This window comes from Ascaphus truei (assembly GCF_040206685.1).
Source record: "Ascaphus truei isolate aAscTru1 chromosome 2 unlocalized genomic scaffold, aAscTru1.hap1 SUPER_2_unloc_2, whole genome shotgun sequence".
NCBI classification, from domain to species: domain Eukaryota; kingdom Metazoa; phylum Chordata; class Amphibia; order Anura; family Ascaphidae; genus Ascaphus; species Ascaphus truei.
The window spans coordinates 594,719-614,003 of record NW_027453816.1 but is presented as its reverse complement, the minus strand read 5'-3'; the positions used below and the strand labels follow the sequence as shown (position 1 = coordinate 614,003).

The 19,285-nt window shown below is 55.6% G+C and overlaps 1 protein-coding gene across 8 annotated transcripts in view; it reads left to right on the top strand.

Annotated features, from left to right (window-relative positions):
- Positions 1–9,631: 9,631 nt before the first annotated feature.
- Positions 9,632–19,285, top strand: part of LOC142473266 (uncharacterized) — a 111,926-nt gene continuing 102,272 nt past the window's right edge. Inside the window, exon 1 of one of the 8 annotated variants that reach the window (XM_075580465.1) lies at positions 9,632–10,167. In XM_075580465.1, coding sequence (XP_075436580.1) covers positions 10,059–10,167 — 109 coding nt within the window. In that variant the 5' untranslated portion in view covers positions 9,632–10,058. The remainder of the gene's footprint in view (positions 10,168–19,285) is intronic. The other 7 variants (XM_075580462.1, XR_012790018.1, XM_075580461.1 and 4 more) reach the window with 7 other exon arrangements.

Genomic DNA, 19,285 nt, shown 5'->3' with positions numbered 1-19,285 from the left:
GGGAGGAGTGGGACACCCCCAAAGGAGAGAAGCACACGCCTGGATCCCCCGCTTCCCCCGTACACACTAAGGGAGGAGCGGGAAACCCCCAAAGGAGAGCGGCACACGCCTGGATCCCCCACCCCTCCCCCATACACACTAAGGGAGGAGAGGGACACCCCCAAAGGAGAGCGGCACACGCCTGGATCCCCCGCCTCCCCCATACACACTAAGGGAGGAGAGGGACTCCCCCAAATGAGAGCGGCACACGCCTGGATCCCCGCCTCTCCCCTACACACTAAGGGAGGAGCGGGACACCCCCAAAGGAGAGCGGCACACGCCTGGATCCCAACCTCCCCCATACACACTAAGGGAGGAGTGGGACACCCCCAAAGGAGATCAGCACACGCCTGGATCCCCGCCTCCCCCATACACACTAAGGGAGGAGTGAGACACCCCCAAAGGAGAGCAGCACACGCCTGGATCCCCCGCCTCCCCCATACACACTAAGGGAGGAGCGGGACACCCCCAAAGGAGAGCAGCACACGCCTGGATCCCCGCCTCCCCCATACACACTAAGGGAGGAGAGGGACACCCCCAAAGGAGAGCGGCACACGCCTGGATCCCCCGCCTCCCCCATACACAGTAAGGGAGGAGTGGGACACCCCCAAAGGAGAGCAGCACACGCCTGGATCCCCCGCCTCCCCCATACACACTAAGGGAGCAGTGGGACACCCCCAAAGGAGAGTAGCACACGCCTGGATCCCCCGCCTCCCCCATACACACTAAGGGAGGAGTGGGACACCCCCAAAGGAGAGCAGCACACGCCTGGATCCCCGCCTCCCCCATACACACTAAGGGAGGAGTGGGACACCCCCAAAGGAGAGCAGCACACGCCTGGATCCCCCGCCTCCCCCATACACACTAAGGGAGGAGTGGGACACCCCCAAAGGAGAGAAGCACACGCCTGGATCCCCCGCTTCCCCCGTACACACTAAGGGAGGAGCGGGAAACCCCCAAAGGAGAGCGGCACACGCCTGGATCCCCCACCCCTCCCCCATACACACTAAGGGAGGAGAGGGACATCCCCAAAGGAGAGCGGCACACGCCTGGATCCCCCGCCTCCCCAATACACACTAAGGGAGGAGAGGGACTCCCCCAAATGAGAGCGGCACACGCCTGGATCCCCGCCTCTCCCATACACACTAAGGGAGGAGTGGGACACCCCCAAAGGAGAGCAGCACACGCCTGGATCCCCGCCTCCCCCATACACACTAAGGGAGGAGTGAGACACCCCCAAAGGAGAGCAGCACACGCCTGGATCCCCCGCCTCCCCCATACACACTAAGGGAGGAGCGGGACACCCCCAAAGGAGAGCGGCACACGCCTGGATCCCCCGCCTCCCCCATACACACTAAGGGAGGAGTGGGACACCCCCACAGGAGAGCGGCACACGCCTGGATCCCCCGCCTCCCCCATACACACTAAGGGAGGAGAGGGACACCCCCAAAGGAGAGCAGCACACGCCTGGATCCCCCGCCTCCCCCATACACACTAAGGGAGGAGTGAGACACCCCCAAAGGAGAGCAGCACACGCCTGGATCCCCCGCCTCCCCCATACACACTAAGGGAGGAGTGGGACACCCCCAAAGGAGAGCAGCACACGCCTGGATCCCCCGCCTCCCCCATACACACTAAGGGAGGAGTGGGATACCCCCAAAGGAGAGCAGCACACGCCTGGATCCCCCACCTCCCCCATACACACTAAGGAAGGAGTGGGACACCCCCAAAGGAGAGCAGCACATGCCTGGATCCCCGCCTCCCCCATACACACTAAGGGAGGAGTGGGACACCCCAGAAGGAGAGCAGCACACGCCAGGATCCCCCGCCTCTCCTCCCCCATACACACTAAGGGAGGAGTGGGACACCCCCAAAGGAGAGCAGCACACACCTGGATCCCCCACCCCTCCCCCATACACACTAAGGGAGGAGAGGGACACCCCCAAAGGAGAGCGGCACACGCCTGGATCCCCCGCCTCCCCCCATACACACTAAGGGAGGAGTGGGACACCCCAAAGGAGAGCGGCACACGCCTGGATCCCCCGCCTCCCCCTTACACACTAAGGGAGGAGTGGGACACCCCCAAAGGAGAGCGGCACACGCCTGGATCCCCCGCCTCCCCCATACACACTAAGGGAGGAGTGGGACACCCCCAAAGGAGAGCAGCACACGCCTGGATCCCCCGCCTCCCCCATACACACTAAGGGAAGAGCGGGACACCCCCAAAGGAGAGCAGCACACGCCTGGATCCCCGCCTCCCCCATACACACTAAGGGAGGAGTGGGACACCCCCAAAGGAGAGCAGCACACGCCTGGATTCCCGCCTCCCCCATACACACTAAGGGAGGCGTGGGACACCCCAAAGGAGAGCAGCACACGCCTGGATCCCCTGCCTCCCCCATACACACTAAGGGAGGAGTGGGACACCCCCAAAGGAGAGCAGCACACGCCTGGATCCCCCGCCTCCCCCATACACAGTAAGGGAGGAGTGGGACACCCCCACAGGAGAGCAGCACACGCCTGGATCCCCCGCCTCCCCCATACACAGTAAGGGAGGAGCGGGACACCCCCAAAGGAGAGCGGCACACGCCTGGATCCCCGCCTCCCCCATACACACTAAGGGAGGAGCGGGACACCCCCAAAGGAGAGCAGCACACGCCTGGATCCCCGCCTCCCCCATACACACTAAGGGAGGAGTGAGACACCCCCAAAGGAGAGCAGCACATGCCTGGATCCCCCGCCTCCCCCATACAGACTAAGGGAGGAGCGGGACACCCCCAAAGGAGAGCGGCACACGCCTGATCCCCCGCCTCCCCCATACACACTAAGGGAGGAGTGGGACACCCCCACAGGAGAGCGGCACACACCTGGATCCCCCGCCTCCCCCATACACACTAAGGGAGGAGAGGGACACCCCCAAAGGAGAGCAGCACACGCCTGGATCCCCCGCCTCCCCCATACACACTAAGGGAGGAGTGAGACACCCCCAAAGGAGAGCAGCACACGCCTGGATCCCCCGCCTCCCCCATACACACTAAGGGAGGAATGGGACACCCCCAAAGGAGAGCAGCACACGCCTGGATACCCCACCTCCCCCATACACACTAAGGGAGGAGTGGGACACCCCCAAAGGAGAGCAGCACACGCCTGGATCCCCCACCTCCCCCATACACACTAAGGAAGGAGTGGGACACCCCCAAAGGAGAGCAGCACACGCCTGGATCCCCGCCTCCCCCATACACACTAAGGGAGGAGTGGGACACCCCAGAAGGAGAGCAGCACACGCCTGGATCCCCCGCCTCTCCTCCCCCATACACACTAAGGGAGGAGCGGGACACCCCCAAAGGAGAGCAGCACACACCTGGATCCCCCACCCCTCCCCCATACACACTAAGGGAGGAGAGGGACACCCCCAAAGGAGAGCGGCACAGGCCTGGATCCCCCGCCTCCCCCCATACACACTAAGGGAGGAGTGGGACACCCCAAAGGAGAGCGGCACACGCCTGGATCCCCCGCCTCCCCCTTACACACTAAGGGAGGAGTGGGACACCCCCAAAGGAGAGCGGCACACGCCTGGTTTCCCCGCCTCCCCCATACACACTAAGGGAGGAGTGGGACACCCCCAAAGGAGAGCAGCACACGCCTGGATCCCCCGCCTCCCCCATACACACTAAGGGAGGAGCGGGACACCCCCAAAGGAGAGCGGCACATGCCTGGATCCCCCGCCTCCCCCATACACACTAAGGGAGGAGTGAGACACCCCCAAAGGAGAGCAGCACACGCCTGGATCCCCCGCCTCCCCCATACACACTAAGGGAGGAGTGGGACACCCCCAAAGGAGAGCAGCACACGCCTGGATCCCCCACCTCCCCCATACACACTAAGGGAGGAGTGGGACACCCCCAAAGGAGAGCAGCACACGCCTGGATCCCCCACCTCCCCCATACACACTAAGGAAGGAGTGGGACACCCCCAAAGGAGAGCAGCACACGCCTGGATCCCCGCCTCCCCCATACACACTAAGGGAGGAGTGGGACACCCCAGAAGGAGAGCAGCACACGCCTGGATCCCCCGCCTCTCCTCCCCCATACACACTAAGGGAGGAGTGGGACACCCCCAAAGGAGAGCAGCACACACCTGGATCCCCCACCCCTCCCCCATACACACTAAGGGAGGAGAGGGACACCCCCAAAGGAGAGCGGCACACGCCTGGATCCCCCGCCTCCCCCCATACACACTAAGGGAGGAGTGGGACACCCCAAAGGAGAGCGGCACACGCCTGGATCCCCCGCCTCCCCCTTACACACTAAGGGAGGAGTGGGACACCCCCAAAGGAGAGCGGCACACGCCTGGATCCCCCGCCTCCCCCATACACACTAAGGGAGGAGTGGGACACCCCCAAAGGAGAGCAGCACACGCCTGGATCCCCCGCCTCCCCCATACACACTAAGGGAGGAGCGGGACACCCCCAAAGGAGAGCGGCACACGCCTGGATCCCCCGCCTCCCCCATACACACTAAGGGAGGAACGGGACACCCCCAAAGGAGAGCGGCACACGCCTGGATCCCCCGCCTCCCCCATACACACTAAGGGAGGAGTGGGACACCCCCAAAGGAGAGCGGCACACGCCTGGATCCCCCGCCTCCCCCATACACACTATGGGAGGAGCGGGACACCCCCAAAGGAGAGCGGCACATGCCTGGATCCCCCGCCTCCCCCCATACACACTAAGGGAGGAGTGGGACACCCCCAAAGGAGAGCAGCACACGCCTGGATCCCCCGCCTCCCCCATACACACTAAGGGAGGAGTGGGACACCCCCAAAGGAGAGCAGCACACGCCTGGATCCCCCGCCTCCCCCATACAAACTAAGGGAGGAGAGGGACACCCCCAAAGGAGAGCGGCACACGCCTGGATCCCCCGCCTCCCCCATACACACTAAGGGAGGAGCGGGACACCCCCAAAGGAGAGCAGCACACGCCTGGATCCCCCGCCTCCCCCATACACACTAAGGGAGGAGTGGGACACCCCCAAAGGAGAGTAGCATACGCCTGGATCCCCGCCTCCCCCATACACATTAAGGGAGGAGTGGGACACTCCCAAAGGAGAGCAGCACACGCCTGGATCCCCGCCTCCCCCATACACACTAAGGGAGGAGCGGGACACCCCCAAAGGAGAGCAGCACACGCCTGGATCCCCGCCTCCCCCATACACACTAAGGGAGGAGTGGGACACCCCCAAAGGAGAGCAGCACACGCCTGGATCCCCGCCTCCCCCATACACACTAAGGGAGGAGCGGGACACCCCCAAAGGAGAGCAGCACACGCCTGGATCCCCGCCTCCCCCATACACACTAAGGGAGGAGTGGGACACCCCCAAAGGAGAGCGGCACACGCCTGGATCCCCGCCTCCCCCATACACACTAAGGGAGGAGTGGGACACTCCCAAAGGAGAGCGGCACACGCCTGGATCCCCCGCCTCCCCCATACACACTAAGGGAGGAGAGGGACACCCCCAAAGGAGAGCAGCACACGCCTGGATCCCCGCCTCCCCCATACACACTAAGGGAGGAGGGACACCCCCAAAGGAGAGCAGCACACGCCTGGATCCCCCGCCTCCCCCATACACACTAAGGGAGGAGGGACACCCCCAATGGAGAGCAGCACACGCCTGGATCCCCCGCCTCCCCCATACACACTAAGGGAGGAGAGGGACACCCCCAAAGGAGAGCAGCACACGCCTGGATCCCCCACCTCCCTCATACACACTAAGGGAGGAGGGACACCCCCAAAGGAGAGCAGCACACGCCTGGATCCCCGCCTCCCCCATACACACTAAGGGAGGAGTGGGACACTCCCAAAGGAGAGCAGCACACGCCTGGATCCCCCGCCTCCCCCATACACACTAAGGGTGGAGAGGGACACCCCCAAAGGAGAGCAGCACACGCCTGGATACCCCGCCTCCCCCATACACACTAAGGGAGGAGTGGGACACCCCCAAAGGAGAGCAGCACACGCCTGGATCCCCCCCGCCTCCCCCATACACACTAAGGGAGGAGTGGGAAACCCCCAAAGGAGAGTAGCACACGCCTGGATCCCCGCCTCCCCCATACACATTAAGGGAGGAGTGGGACACCCCCAAAGGAGAGCGGCACACGCCTGGATCCCCCGCCTCCCCCGTACACACTAAGGGAGGAGTGGGACACCCCCAAAGGAGAGTAGCACACGCCTGGATCCCCGCCTCCCCATACACACTAAGGGAGGAGTGGGACACCCCCAAAGGAGAGCGGCACACGCCTGGATCCCCGCCTCCCCCATACACACTAAGGGAGGAGTGGGACACTCCCAAAGGAGAGCAGCACACACCTTGATCCCCTGACTCCCCCATACACACTAAGGGAGGAGTGGGACACCCCCAAAGGAGAGCAGCACACGCCTGGATCCCCGCCTCCCCCATACACACTAAGGGAGGAGTGGGACACCCCCAAAGGAGAGCAGCACACGCCTGGATCCCCTGCCTCCCCCCATACACACTAAGGGAGGAGTGGGACACCCCCAAAGGAGAGCAGCACACACCTTGATCCCCTGACTCCCCCATACACACTGAGAGGAGTGGGACACCCCCAAAGGAGAGCAGCACACGCCTGGATCCCCTGACTCCCCCATACACACTAAGGGAGGAGAGGGACTCCCCCAAAGGAGAGCAGCACACGCGTGGATCCCCTGACTCCCCCATACACACTAAGGGAGGAGAGGGACTCCCCCAAAGGAGAGCAGCACACGCCTGGATCCCCTGACTCCCCCATACACACTAAGGGAGGAGAGGGACTCCCCCAAAGGAGAGCAGCACACGCCTGGATCCCCGCCTCCCCAATACGCACTAAGGGAGGAGTGGGACACCCACAAAGGAGAGCGGAGAAGTTTGGAACTTTTATCATCATTTCCTTCACAGATTTTCAGACTTTTTAACTATTTGGGTTTTTGGAGTCGATACATTTTTTATGCACATTGTTTTTATGAATTAGTAATATTGTTTTGTTGCTTGTGTAACGGTGTTCCCCTCCAATCTCACATTGGCCCTTACGTGAGGAAACTGCCCCATGTTACATGTACTATAGTGTTGTGCATCTGCTGGCTTACAGGACTCCTGAGTCTTCCGCGGTGAAATAGGGAAATACACCAGGACTGGCTCGTGAGGTAATGCTGAGAACTACTCACTTCTGGTACAGCGCCTCCATCTCTTCCAGGTCCCCACGACAGCAGGGAGGAGTCTCTGAAATGGAACCTCTGGGTGCAGCTTCTCCCTGAATGACTCCACTCTCAGGCAAGAAGGTTCTTTCATGTTGGACATTCTTTATTGTCATCTCCACTGGCAGACTGCCCATCATTGCGGCCGGTCTCTAGCCGCTCATCATAAAGGTTGCCCACCTCAAGGAGGTCCCTGGACACCACTCCTAGTCAGGGCCCTAGAAGCTGTCCTTGCTCTTCCCTTACTCCCTAATAGAGTAAGGGGAATAGTCTGCCCAGATCTCCCCTAAGGGAGGGCCACAATCCTCGCCAGAGCCCTGGCAGTGTGCTGGGTCAGACAGTCTCATTCAAGTGGAATGAGACACTCACACACACTAAATTCAGGCAGTGTTGCATACTGTATAGCTCCAGTAGGCACCACCCCTGTGTCACTGTAATTGGACACAGAGCATGATGTCACTTCCTTCACTACACAATACACATCACAGGGGATGAGGGCAAACCTCATTATTACTCCTGGCAAACCTGCCCTTTTAACCGGGATTATTGCACAGGAGGAGAGAGGCACGTAACCCCAAAATTACACATTTCTACACTTGATTTGGTTTATCACTGGATCACTTGTAAATCACTTCATCATTTCCTAATTGCCACCGCTTGGCAGCGCACTATCGCTCCTGTAACGCTTGGCATAGAGTGAGACCTGCTGGGGGCTGTGCACTAACATCGGGTATTTTAATAAGAATATTTTGAGACAATAAACTAAAGTTTGTGACCAGTGAGTTCAAGATTGAACATTTGCATGTGTTTCCATTTTCACAGGGGACTTGAATTGGGTCGGGGGTGGGAGGATTGTCAATCTTGTTTATGCCCATATGAGAAAAGGTTTGTAAAGTATCGGGATCAGGGAGAGAGTGTGCAAAATATAAGGGTAATTAAACCCACCCTAAATCTAAACATTTCCAGGATAAACATTCTAAACTGCACCAAACAAATACGCCTGTTCTGCCACCCTACGTGGGGCGGCACCTTTAGGACACTGACGGGAATTGGGAGATCTGGAAATTGTGACCAGAATGGGCTCTGCGTATATCTTGGTTATTTCATCACATGGCGATACCTCTGAAATTAGACATTAGATTGCAAGCTCTGCAGGGCTCACATGGCTTTCTGCCACCATGTACATGTAACATGGTTAGTCCACCCTGCCTCTGTTTCCCCCCTGTCACATAAGTCCTTAGCAGTCTAGGCTGTAACAGGCTATTCTGTGGGCAATTGACCGCCCCCCATGCTCCTCTCTGAGTGACAAGTGGTGGTGGTGACTCCTGGTGTAGATTATCAGGGTATCGACCTTGAGCCCTCCCCTTCTTGTTCCTTAGAGGGGCAGTGCCAAATGTAGTTAGTGCTCTCCCACTCTTCCTAGAGAGTGGAGGTGTGTGGGCCTTCTCCTCCCTGCTGAGAGTGAGAGACCAGCCATGCCCTCATGGCTGTCTGGCTACAGGAATATCAGAGGCTTGCATTATGGAAGAGCCAGCACCATCCAGAGGCCTGGAATCCTCTGATACCCCGCATCCGCTGTATTGAACCATCTGCAGTGACTGCTTAATAAACCCTTCTGTTCTTCACACCCCTGCCTGAGTTCCCAGTCTGTTGGGCAGGGGTGTATATTATTGCTTCGGTGGGGGGACTGCCTCTAGTACTCCTAGTAGTCCACTGATGATGGAGGCGCTGATCACCAGATAAAGAACATCAGATGACACCAAAAGCCTGCCCTAGTCTCCATATCGCCGCAGACAACTCAGCTCTCCTGGACCCTCACAGGTACGCGCACCACTGACACCTGTAGCTGCAACAGTATCTCCAAGAGGGTGGTGGGTACCTGTGCTACATACAGAACAGTGCACATTGGCAGAGCAGAAACCTGTGATGCAGTTACTGGCTTCCTATGGATTCCCGCACAATTCATGCATAGTGTTGTGGGATAACAGTGTTGTGGGATAACAGGGAACCCAGGACACAGAACAGGGGGCTCAGGGTAACCGTGCACAAAGGGGCAAAGAAAGGGGAGAATGAGATCAGAGAGGGAAAGAGAGAGACACACTAAGAAAGAATTGCTATTGTTTCCTTGTATCAAAAGTCCTATTTGTGTATTGCAATATGTGGAATTCTTCTTGTATTAAAGGGCACACCCCAAATTGTAGTCTTCTTGCTCTGTGAAACGAATACAGAACTGGGGGGTCCCCAAGGCAAGGCAATTCATTTTGGGGGAGGCCCAGGTGGCTGCAGGTCTCTGAGACACACTGATTACCAGATGTCTGCCTGTCTGCCTTATCTTCTGAGCTCTTTGCTTTGTGCTATGAAATCAATACTTTCTCCGTGATTTTCGGGGGAATGCCCCGCTGGCTCCTCCCAAGCAAACAGTCTGCTCCACGGGGATATTTGGACTCTGTTCCCATTGGTGAAATAAGACACTGTCCCACAGTGAGAGCAGCTTCTCTCCTACAAACCGTGTGCGCGAGGGGGGAATGGAGAAGTCAAAAGGGGTGTCTAGAGTTGAAGGATCAGCCTTCCTGGGGACAGTTTTTGGTTAACCAGAATACCTATGGTTAATCATTATCCTACGATACATGTTCCCCCCATATTCTTTCCCGTTCAGCCAGGGACATGGGCTGAGGGATTTTCCTGTTAAAGAACTGGGGCAATGAGCAATTGATACTTCTTCAGCTGTGTCCCCTGTGGCAGTCTGCTCGGGTGACTGGGACTGTGTGCAGGCATGTGTCCGGGAGGTGGCAGTGCCACATCGTGGTGGCTTCCTGTGCTGTCCTGTCTTCTTTTCCACCTGGTGCAGATAGACTCAGTAGAGCAACAGGCTCAGCCGCAAGGTAAGTACATATTTGTTCCGGTTTCACCTATTGTGTGGTAACAGACCAATAGAAAGGTGTCAGGTTTACTCCCAGGAGAGCCAGGGCCACCGGTGTCCTAGGAGACATCCTGTTGGGTTGTAAACTGAGCAGATTGCAATGTGGCTTTTAGTTTGTATGAGTGATACCGGCAGGAGTTTTACAGATCTGTATAGTGACAGAATGAGGAGCTAAGTGGTAATTGGTGAGGCCTTGTATGTGGGTGAAACGGGTCCAGATCCCATTGTCACCTCTCTTTGTGTCCTTGAGTAAGTCGCTTTATCTCAGGAAGCAAAATGAGATTGTAAGATGTTTGGACAGGGGCTTATTGTGCCTGAAATATTCTTTGTACAGTTCTGGGCACACTGTCAGCTCTGTTAATACAAGGACAATTTCTCATGGCTACAATTTATGAGACTGTACAATCACCTTACTACCATTCATCTCCTGCTCACACATCTGAGGGGGCTTACTTCCCTCCCAGAGGCCTACTCCTGTGCCAACCTAACCACACCCGCTCTCTGTCTCTTGTATGTAAAATTGTATTTCTATAGTGCCAACAATGTACAAAGCACTTCACAGCATTGCTACACAAGGTAAATCAATTCCAAACAACGGGAATAAGTGCAACAGGTAAATAAAGGAGACCCTGCCCAGAAGAGATTGCAAAATGGCTTCCTTCCCCTCTTCTAGTCTCCAGGATTTAGGGACAACTGCCGGGATATGGTTAGGGGATACTCTGTAACAGGGCAAATCCCAATATGTTACCGATTCCTACAAACAATCTGTACATTCAAATTAAAACCGTGTTCTTTTGCTCGGGGATTCTTTGTGTTAACATTATTTTCCATTCCCAAACTGGTAACCCGCTTCTTATAACCATCGAAGACCCAAATAACTGGGGTTTGAGGATTCTGGCTAAACATAATTACAAAACCCCAGCAAGCTCTTTTTGGGAACCCCTGAGCCCCCACAAAATATATATGTATATGTAGCCAGGTTCCCTTTTGTGTAGCGACCCCTCCTCCTCTTACCTCCGCTGCCGGGGGTCACTCGATAGACCCGCCGGCACTTCTGGAGGGTGGAGGCCGAGCAGGGAGCACTCCGGTGCTCCGGAGGTCCTCGGCGGCTCCCGAGCAGGGTGCCGCCATGTTGCGCAACTTCGCAGATAGACCGCGCGAACGCTGGCCAATAGGAATAGGGCTCTAGGTTAGGGACTACATATCCCATGAGCCTAGGAGAGCCCCACATGACTCCAGGGAGCCAATAGGTCCACAGCATCTCCCTGCAAGGGAGAATTGATACATTTCGCGGACTTGCAGCACGTTTGTCAGTTGGTGACCAGAGCAGCTAAGGGAAGGAGGTAGGGTGCAGGAGTCAGTGACTCCCTGCACTAGGCCAGCAGCCCCCTAGGCCCCAGATAGCCCTGAGCCACCCAGTAGCTGAGTGTTGTAGGGACAGGCCCCAGGTTAGGGACCCTGCCCCTTATTATCCAGAGGAAGTTAGGGACCCAGCGGACGCTGCGTTTCCATTCCGAGGTTTGGGCTCAGACCTCCGCTGCGGCTGCAGCAGCCATCCGGGTGGGATCGCCCCGGACGGTAGTTCCTGGATTCGTCAGCCTTCAGATCCTTTGTGATGCTCCTTGGCAGGCCCGGGCACTGGAGTGCTCGGCAGGTAACCCTCACCAAGTGCACCAACGATACTATACTATTAATATAAGACATAGTGGCTGCGCAGTCACACATATTTATCTCACTTGCGGGTGGAGGACATATTGTGTGGGGTTACTGGACACGGGGTGGGATCACCCGGGTGAAAGGGGGATAGCGTCCTGCGAGACGCAGTAGTTAGTGTCTCCTCTAGGGAGGGACACCGGTTAATATTATATGCCCAAGTACGTTCCTATGCCCACAAGTAAAGTTATTGGTTGTTTTACATGCTGTTGTGTGATCTATATATATATATATTGTCCTGCGAGGATCACTCCCCCTCTGGTGGGAGCCATCACAGGTGGAGGCGCTGCACCGAGTACGAGGTTACTCTTGTTATTACTATTCGTGCCCCAGGCTCCCCGTGGCGGAGGCTTAGGCCCCCTGTGAGCCTAACAGGTAAAGCACCACACTGAGTAACATTAGGTTCCCCGCACACATATACCATATGCTCTTGGGTGGGGGAATACCCGTTACATATATAAGTGTCAAAAATGAGTGCTATTGAGTGTGGCATATGTATACAACAGTTGACAGAGAAGCCCAATGCTACATCCAATATGAAAAAAATACACAGTAAAATACCTATACAGTATATTCTCTTGAAAAAGGATAATTTAGTTTAACCCTTTGGCCAAAGCGTTGTAAGCTTGCGAGCCACGACAAGGCAGACACCCGTTCGCAAGTCCTAACACTACCAGATAAAATACTAATATATCTCTATGTAGCCCTTTTTCTGACGCTCCCAAAGGGACTACGGGTAACTGCACGCACCTGCGGCTCCAGGAGATCTGAGCCTCCGCTAGCTGGGAGCCTGGGATTATACCTGTTAGCGCAGCGCCTCCACTTACCCAGGATCCCCGTGATGTGAGATTCCCCTGGGCAAGAAATACATACACACACATGTGATGCAACCAACTTTACTGTAATAATGCACAATAACCTTATCACTCTATATATTATAGCAATACAACCTTAACGTATAACCTTATACTCTAACGCCATATAACCTTAGTGGCTCAGCCACTCTCATCAGGAGTAACGTCTCCGTCCCCTCACCGCGTGCCCCACACACCGTGTCCATGTATGATACTATTGGTATAGGCTCAGTTCTTTAGCCACTCGCTCAGTGTTCCTAAAGAGTTTAGCCTAAGGCGGGATCAGCGCCTGTTGACCGGTGTTGGTGCACTTGATGTAATACCTTCCGGTCATGGCGGTGACCGGCAACAACTTCACAAAGGGTCAGATGCCTCCAACACGTAGCCCCAGATATCACGGTGTCCAGCCGTCTGGTCCCAGATGACTGCAACCGCCGCAACTCTGTGCTTTGTCCCTAACTGGTACTCAGTAAGGGTGATGCTCGCTACCACTATAGGCCGTCCCTGCAGCAAAGAAACCTATGGTGACTTCAGGGAATACTCCTAGGGCTTGCGGGGTAGAACTGTCCTATGCAGGCGGGTCCCTGACCCCCTGCACCCACACTACCTCTCCCTTCACCTCCCGGATCCCCTCTCACTAGCTTAACCTTAATCCCTGCAGCAACCCACTGCACTAACTGTACCTGCAGCAACCGCACTGCACTCAACCTGGTACCTGCAGCTACACTGCACACACACTGTACACACACTGCATACACACTGTGCCTTCTTGTCAGCGCTCACAGCACTGACAGCCGTGACACTGACAAGACTGCACACTCACACCTAAGGGCAGGTTCCCTACCTTAGGGCCGTCCCTCAGTACCTACCCACTACCCTAACAGGGATTGGGGCCTGCCTGGGACTTGGGGATCTACCTTACCTGGTGCAGGAGCCACTTGCTCCCTACACCCTTCCTCCCCCTTCCTGGTCCCAGCTCCAACTGCCATGCTCCTAAGCCCGCGAAATGTATCAATCTGCAGTAACCTTGCGCTGCTATTGGCCACTGGGGGACACCTGGGGTCTTTGGACCTAAGCCTCATGGGACTTGTAGTCCCGTGGAGGCCTCTGTACCATTGGGGCCGCGTGCGCGCTTGCCCTGTGCATGCGCGAGTCCCTACTGGCTCCTGTGAGCCTTCTGCGCATGCGCGATCACTGCGCATGCGCAAGCACTTGTAATGGCGGCCCCCGCTAGCCGGGTTCGCCGCCGGGACTCCGGGGACTTGGAGCGCTCCCTGCTCCAGCCCCCACCTTTGCACCGTGCCGGCGGGTCTGTCGCTGCCTCCGGCGGCACCCGCGATCGCTCGGCACGCTACAGAGGAGGTCTCACGGGGCGAAATGAGACCGGGGCTACATTTATTAGGATTAAAATTCTCATGTACCTCTATTAGGAGGGAGAAAGACCACATTGGATCTGTATCCAGTAGAATGAAAGGACCTGCTGACTTGGGAAGTGGGGAGGGGCGGACTTAAAACCTGGGAAGGAGGAGCCACCAACCCCCAACAGCTGAAACAGCTGAGAATAGATTAACAGAACACAGAACCCCAGCAAGCTCTTTTTGGGAACCCCTGAGCCCCCACAATATATATATATATGTATATAAGTGTCAAAAAGGAGTGCTATTGAGCGTGGCATATGTATACAGTGGCGACACAGTTTATTACACTGCGGCCAGATCCGCAAGAAGGGAGATTTCCCGGCTTGCTAGTGGCCGCCCCTCGGCGTGCCGCGCGTCATAGACGCGCGGTCACGCGTCTTCGGGAGCCTGCGCCCCCTGCACGCGCGTCCAGGGCTCCCCGAGGGAGCCCTGGTGTCCCGCGATCTGCGGGACGGCGGCAGGGGGTTCCGGGGGACCCGGCAGCGGTAGGGAGAGCGCCCCGATCGGAGGGCGCTCTTCCGCTGCTTCGGCGCGCGCCCGTCACCCTCGGGCGCGCGCCAGGCTACTGCTGCGGCCAAGAACGGGCAAATGCTCGAATAAACTTGGCCGCAGCAGTACAACAGATGACATTGAAGCCCAATGTATTGTGAAATAAGTGATATAAGGCGCAAACAACTATAAATAATAACAATAGTGAATATATGTTAGAAAAGTGATGTATGATGATAGTATTCCAACCACCCAGCTCAAACCTCACTGGTGGGACCTGTTTCACGGGTTCCAAAGATTCAAGCAATTTTCTCAAACATCCAGTGGGAGCATAAGGGGGAAAAAACACAAATTTAAGTGCAGACGTTTCTATAAAGTGGAATGATTGTGTCTTGGCTCGTATAAATGTATTACTCACAAGATATATGAGTTATTCAGGCAGTTGGCAAATTGGGTTGCCACCCATATAGATGGCTGCGATCTGGACCCCCCTTGTTAGAGATACCGTCAGCAGGATGATGTATATAAAATAGAGAGAGAACTACATAGTGCGATCAAAAAGGTACAACTTTATATGTTAAAAAACGGGTCTGTAAAATGCGCACTTACAATGTGCCAGTAAAAATCAAGCATGTATCTCACAAATGGAGAAAGTAGAAGCTCCCCGAACTGCTCACCGCCTCCCTCGGGTGTTTTGGCTTTCTCCCACGGATCTGTGTGCCGGTTCAGAGCCTCCCTCAAGGCGCCCGTCCAGGAAGATGACGTCACGGCTGCAGAGTTGGTCAACTACGATTTGGCCAAAGCGAATTTTAATCCTAATAGAGATATATTATTATGTTATCTGGTAGTGTTAGGCCTTGCGAATGGGTGTCTGCCTTGTCGTGGCTCGCAAGCTTACAACGCTTTGGCCAAAGGGTTAAACTAAATGACCCCTTTTCAAGAGAATATATAAGTATTTTACGGTGTATTTTTGTCATATTGGATGTAGCGTTGGGCTTCTCTGTCGTCTGTTGTAAACATAATAAAACCTTAATGGAATCTTTCTAACATGACCAGGGAGCCATTAGCCATATATTCTAGTTATAATGATTAGCGAAGACTTTTAGGAATCTCTTCGTTTGCTGTTAGCAGATGGTCGCTTTCCTCTGTTATATTTACCTCTCACTACAGGTTTTTTCCCACTTCCCATAATTCCCTTTTGCCCCTTGGGTGACAGCTTTGCCTTCCCCAGCCCCGGTTTTGCTGGTTTCACTAGCCCATAGTTCTCTCATTGGTCTTCACCTAAGAACGATCGTTCACACACTTCCTGGCGCCCGGCCTGCGATAGGTCCTGGTGTCTTTACACGGACCCGCACTGCTGAGATTACTGAGCGTATGGAACTTTGACAGCTGCTAAGCGATGTGGTGGTTGAAGCTGGCAGGCGGAGAAGTTCTCTTCGCTCTCACACACTTCCTGGCGCCCGGCCTGCGATAGGTCCTGGTGTCTTTACACGGACCCGCACTGCTGAGATTACTGAGCGTATGGAACTTTGACAGCTGCTAAACGAAGCGGTGGTTGAAGCTGGCAGGCGGAGAAGTTCTCTTCGCTCTCACACACTTCCTGGCGCCCGGCCTGTGATAGGTCCTGGTGTCTTTACACGGACCCGCACTGCTGAGATTACTGAGCGTATGGAACTTTGACAGCTGCTAAACGAAGCGGTGGTTGAAGCTGGCAGGCGGAGAAGTTCTCTTCGCTCTCACACACTTCCTGGCGCCCGGCCTGCGATAGGTCCTGGTGTCTTTACACGGACCCGCACTGCTGAGATTACTGAGCGTATGGAACTTTGACAGCTGCTAAGCGAAGCGGTGGGTGAAGCTGGCAGGCGGAGAAGTTCTCTTCGCTCTCACACACTTCCTGGCGCCAGGCCTGTGATAGGTCCTGGTGTCTTTACACGGACCCGCACTGCTGAGATTACTGAGCGTATGGAACTTTGACAGCTGCTAAGCGAAGCGGTGGGTGAATCTGGCAGGCGGAGAAGTTCTCTTCGCTCTCACACACTTCCTGGCGCCCGGCCTGCGATAGGTCCTGGTGTCTTTACACGGACCCGCACTGCTGAGATTACTGAGCGTATGGAACTTTGACAGCTGCTAAGCGATGCGGTGGGTGAATCTGGCAGGCGGAGAAGTTCTCTTCACTCTCACACACTTCCTGGTGCCCGGCCTGCGATAGGTCCTGGTGTCTTTACACGGACCCGCACTGCTGAGATTACTGAGCGTATGGAACTTTGACAGCTGCTAAGCGAAGCGGTGGGTGAAGCTGGCAGGCGGAGAAGTTCTCTTCGCTCTCACACACTTCCTGGCGCCAGGCCTGTGATAGGTCCTGGTGTCTTTACACGGACCCGCACTGCTGAGATTACTGAGCGTATGGAACTTTGACAGCTGCTAAGCGAAGCGGTGGGTGAATCTGGCAGGCGGAGAAGTTCTCTTCGCTCTCACACACTTCCTGGCGCCCGGCCTGCGATAGGTCCTGGTGTCTTTACACGGACCCGCACTGCTGAGATTACTGAGCGTATGGAACTTTGACAGCTGCTAAGCGATGCGGTGGGTGAATCTGGCAGGCGGAGAAGTTCTCTTCGCTCTCACACACTTCCTGGTGCCCGGCCTGCGATAGGTCCTGGTGTCTTTACACGGATCCGCACTGCTGAGATTACTGAGCGTATGGAACGTTGACAGCTGCTAAGCGAAGCGGTGGGTGAAGCTGGCAGTCGGAGAAGTTCTCTTCGCTCTCACACACTTCCTGGTGCCCGGCCTGTGATAGGTCCTGGTGTCTTTACACGGACCCGCACTGCTGAGATTACTGAGCGTATGGAACTTTGACAGCTGCTAAGCGAAGCGGTGGGTGAAGCTGGCAGGCGGAGAAGTTCTCTTCGCTCTCACACACTTCCTGGCGCCCGGCCTGCGATAGGTCCTGGTGTCTTTACACGGACCCGCACTGCTGAGATTACTGAGCGTATGGAACTTTGACAGCTGCTAAGCGAAGCGGTGGTTGAAGCTGGCCGGCGGAGAAGTTCTCTTCGCTCTCACACACTTCCTGGTGCCCGGCCTGCGATAGGTCCTGGTGTCTTTACACGTACCCGCACTGCTGAGATTACTGAGCGTATGGAACTTTGACACCTGCTAAGCGAAGCGGTGGGTGAATCTGGCAGGCGGAGAAGTTCTCTTCGCTCTCACACACTTCCTGGCGCCCGGCCTACGATAGGTCCTGGTGTCTTTACACGGACTTGCACTGCTGAGATTACGGTGCGTATGGAACTTTGACAGCTGCTAAGCGAAGCGGTGGTTGAATCTGGCAGGCGGAGAAGTTCTCTTCGCTCTCACACACTTCCTGGCGCCCGGCCTGTGATAGGTCCTGGTGTCTTTACACGGACCCGCACTGCTGAGATTACTGAGCGTATGGAACTTTGACAGCTGCTAAGTGAAGCGGTGGGTGAAGCTGGCCGGTGGAGAACTTCTCTCCGCTCTCACACACTTCCTGGCGCCCGGCCTGCGATAGGTCCTGGTGTCTTTACACGGACCCGCACTGCTGAGATTACTGAGCGTAGGGAACTTTGACACCTGCTAAGCGAAGCGGTGGGTGAAGCTGGCCGGCGGAGAAGTTCTCTTCGCTCTCACACACTGGCAGACATGAACAGGAGGTCGTACAGTTGTCTTTATAAGGCCAGTAGCATAGAAAGGGCATCGGTGCGCACACACTTTACCCACAATGCAATGTTTCCTAATGGAAGTCTCACTTTCACAGTTCTTTTTCCCATTTTTGTCTCTAATTACCCTTCTATTTTTCTCAGCTGGTGATATATCTCTAAATGGAAAAATAGGGTGTCCCCAGGAACCCCTGCTGATAAAGTAACGTTGGTGATCCTGCTCACAAAGGCCTTCCTGAACACCGCTCCTTATATAATATACGTCCCACTTCTAATGACATTACCCACTTTGTAGATATTTGGGGATTTATTTGACCCCTGTGATATGTTCCCTGTGATATGTTCTGTGTCTGTTCTGTGTCTGTCACTCTGCGTGTTCATAGGGATGGTGGCCCTCGTTGCGACTTGTTTTTATTACATCTAGATGCCGCGGGTGTGCACTGGGTCTCACTGGTGGGGATTGAACCCGTCTGCGTTGGTGTAGAAGATCTGTGAGCCTATAATGTCTTTAGTCTGCGTGCTGCTTGGCACTTGTTAGCAAGCAGGTTGTTTATATGTATAGGAGACTGTACAGAGAGACCTTGCTCACACCCCTTGGTGGTGAAAGCGTGCTGCCTAGGGAGAGTGGCAGATATAATCAGATTATGCGGCATGTTTCGTTGCTATCTGCAACTTCTTCCGGGGTGGGCGTGTCTGCGTCCCTGTCAGCCCCTTTATACCGGTGGGTGCCATGGTAACCGGAGGACGCCAATAGTGCCGATAGAGTTAGTGGTGGTGCATAGGTACTGCACCTAATTAGACCTGTAGAGTGTACACTTATGTGTAAGGCTATAGCAACGAAACATGGCGCATGTCGGGTCTCAGCCGATGAGCATTGTTTAAGTATTTATTAGTATAATGGTTGCTCAGTTCATGTTCATGTGCCA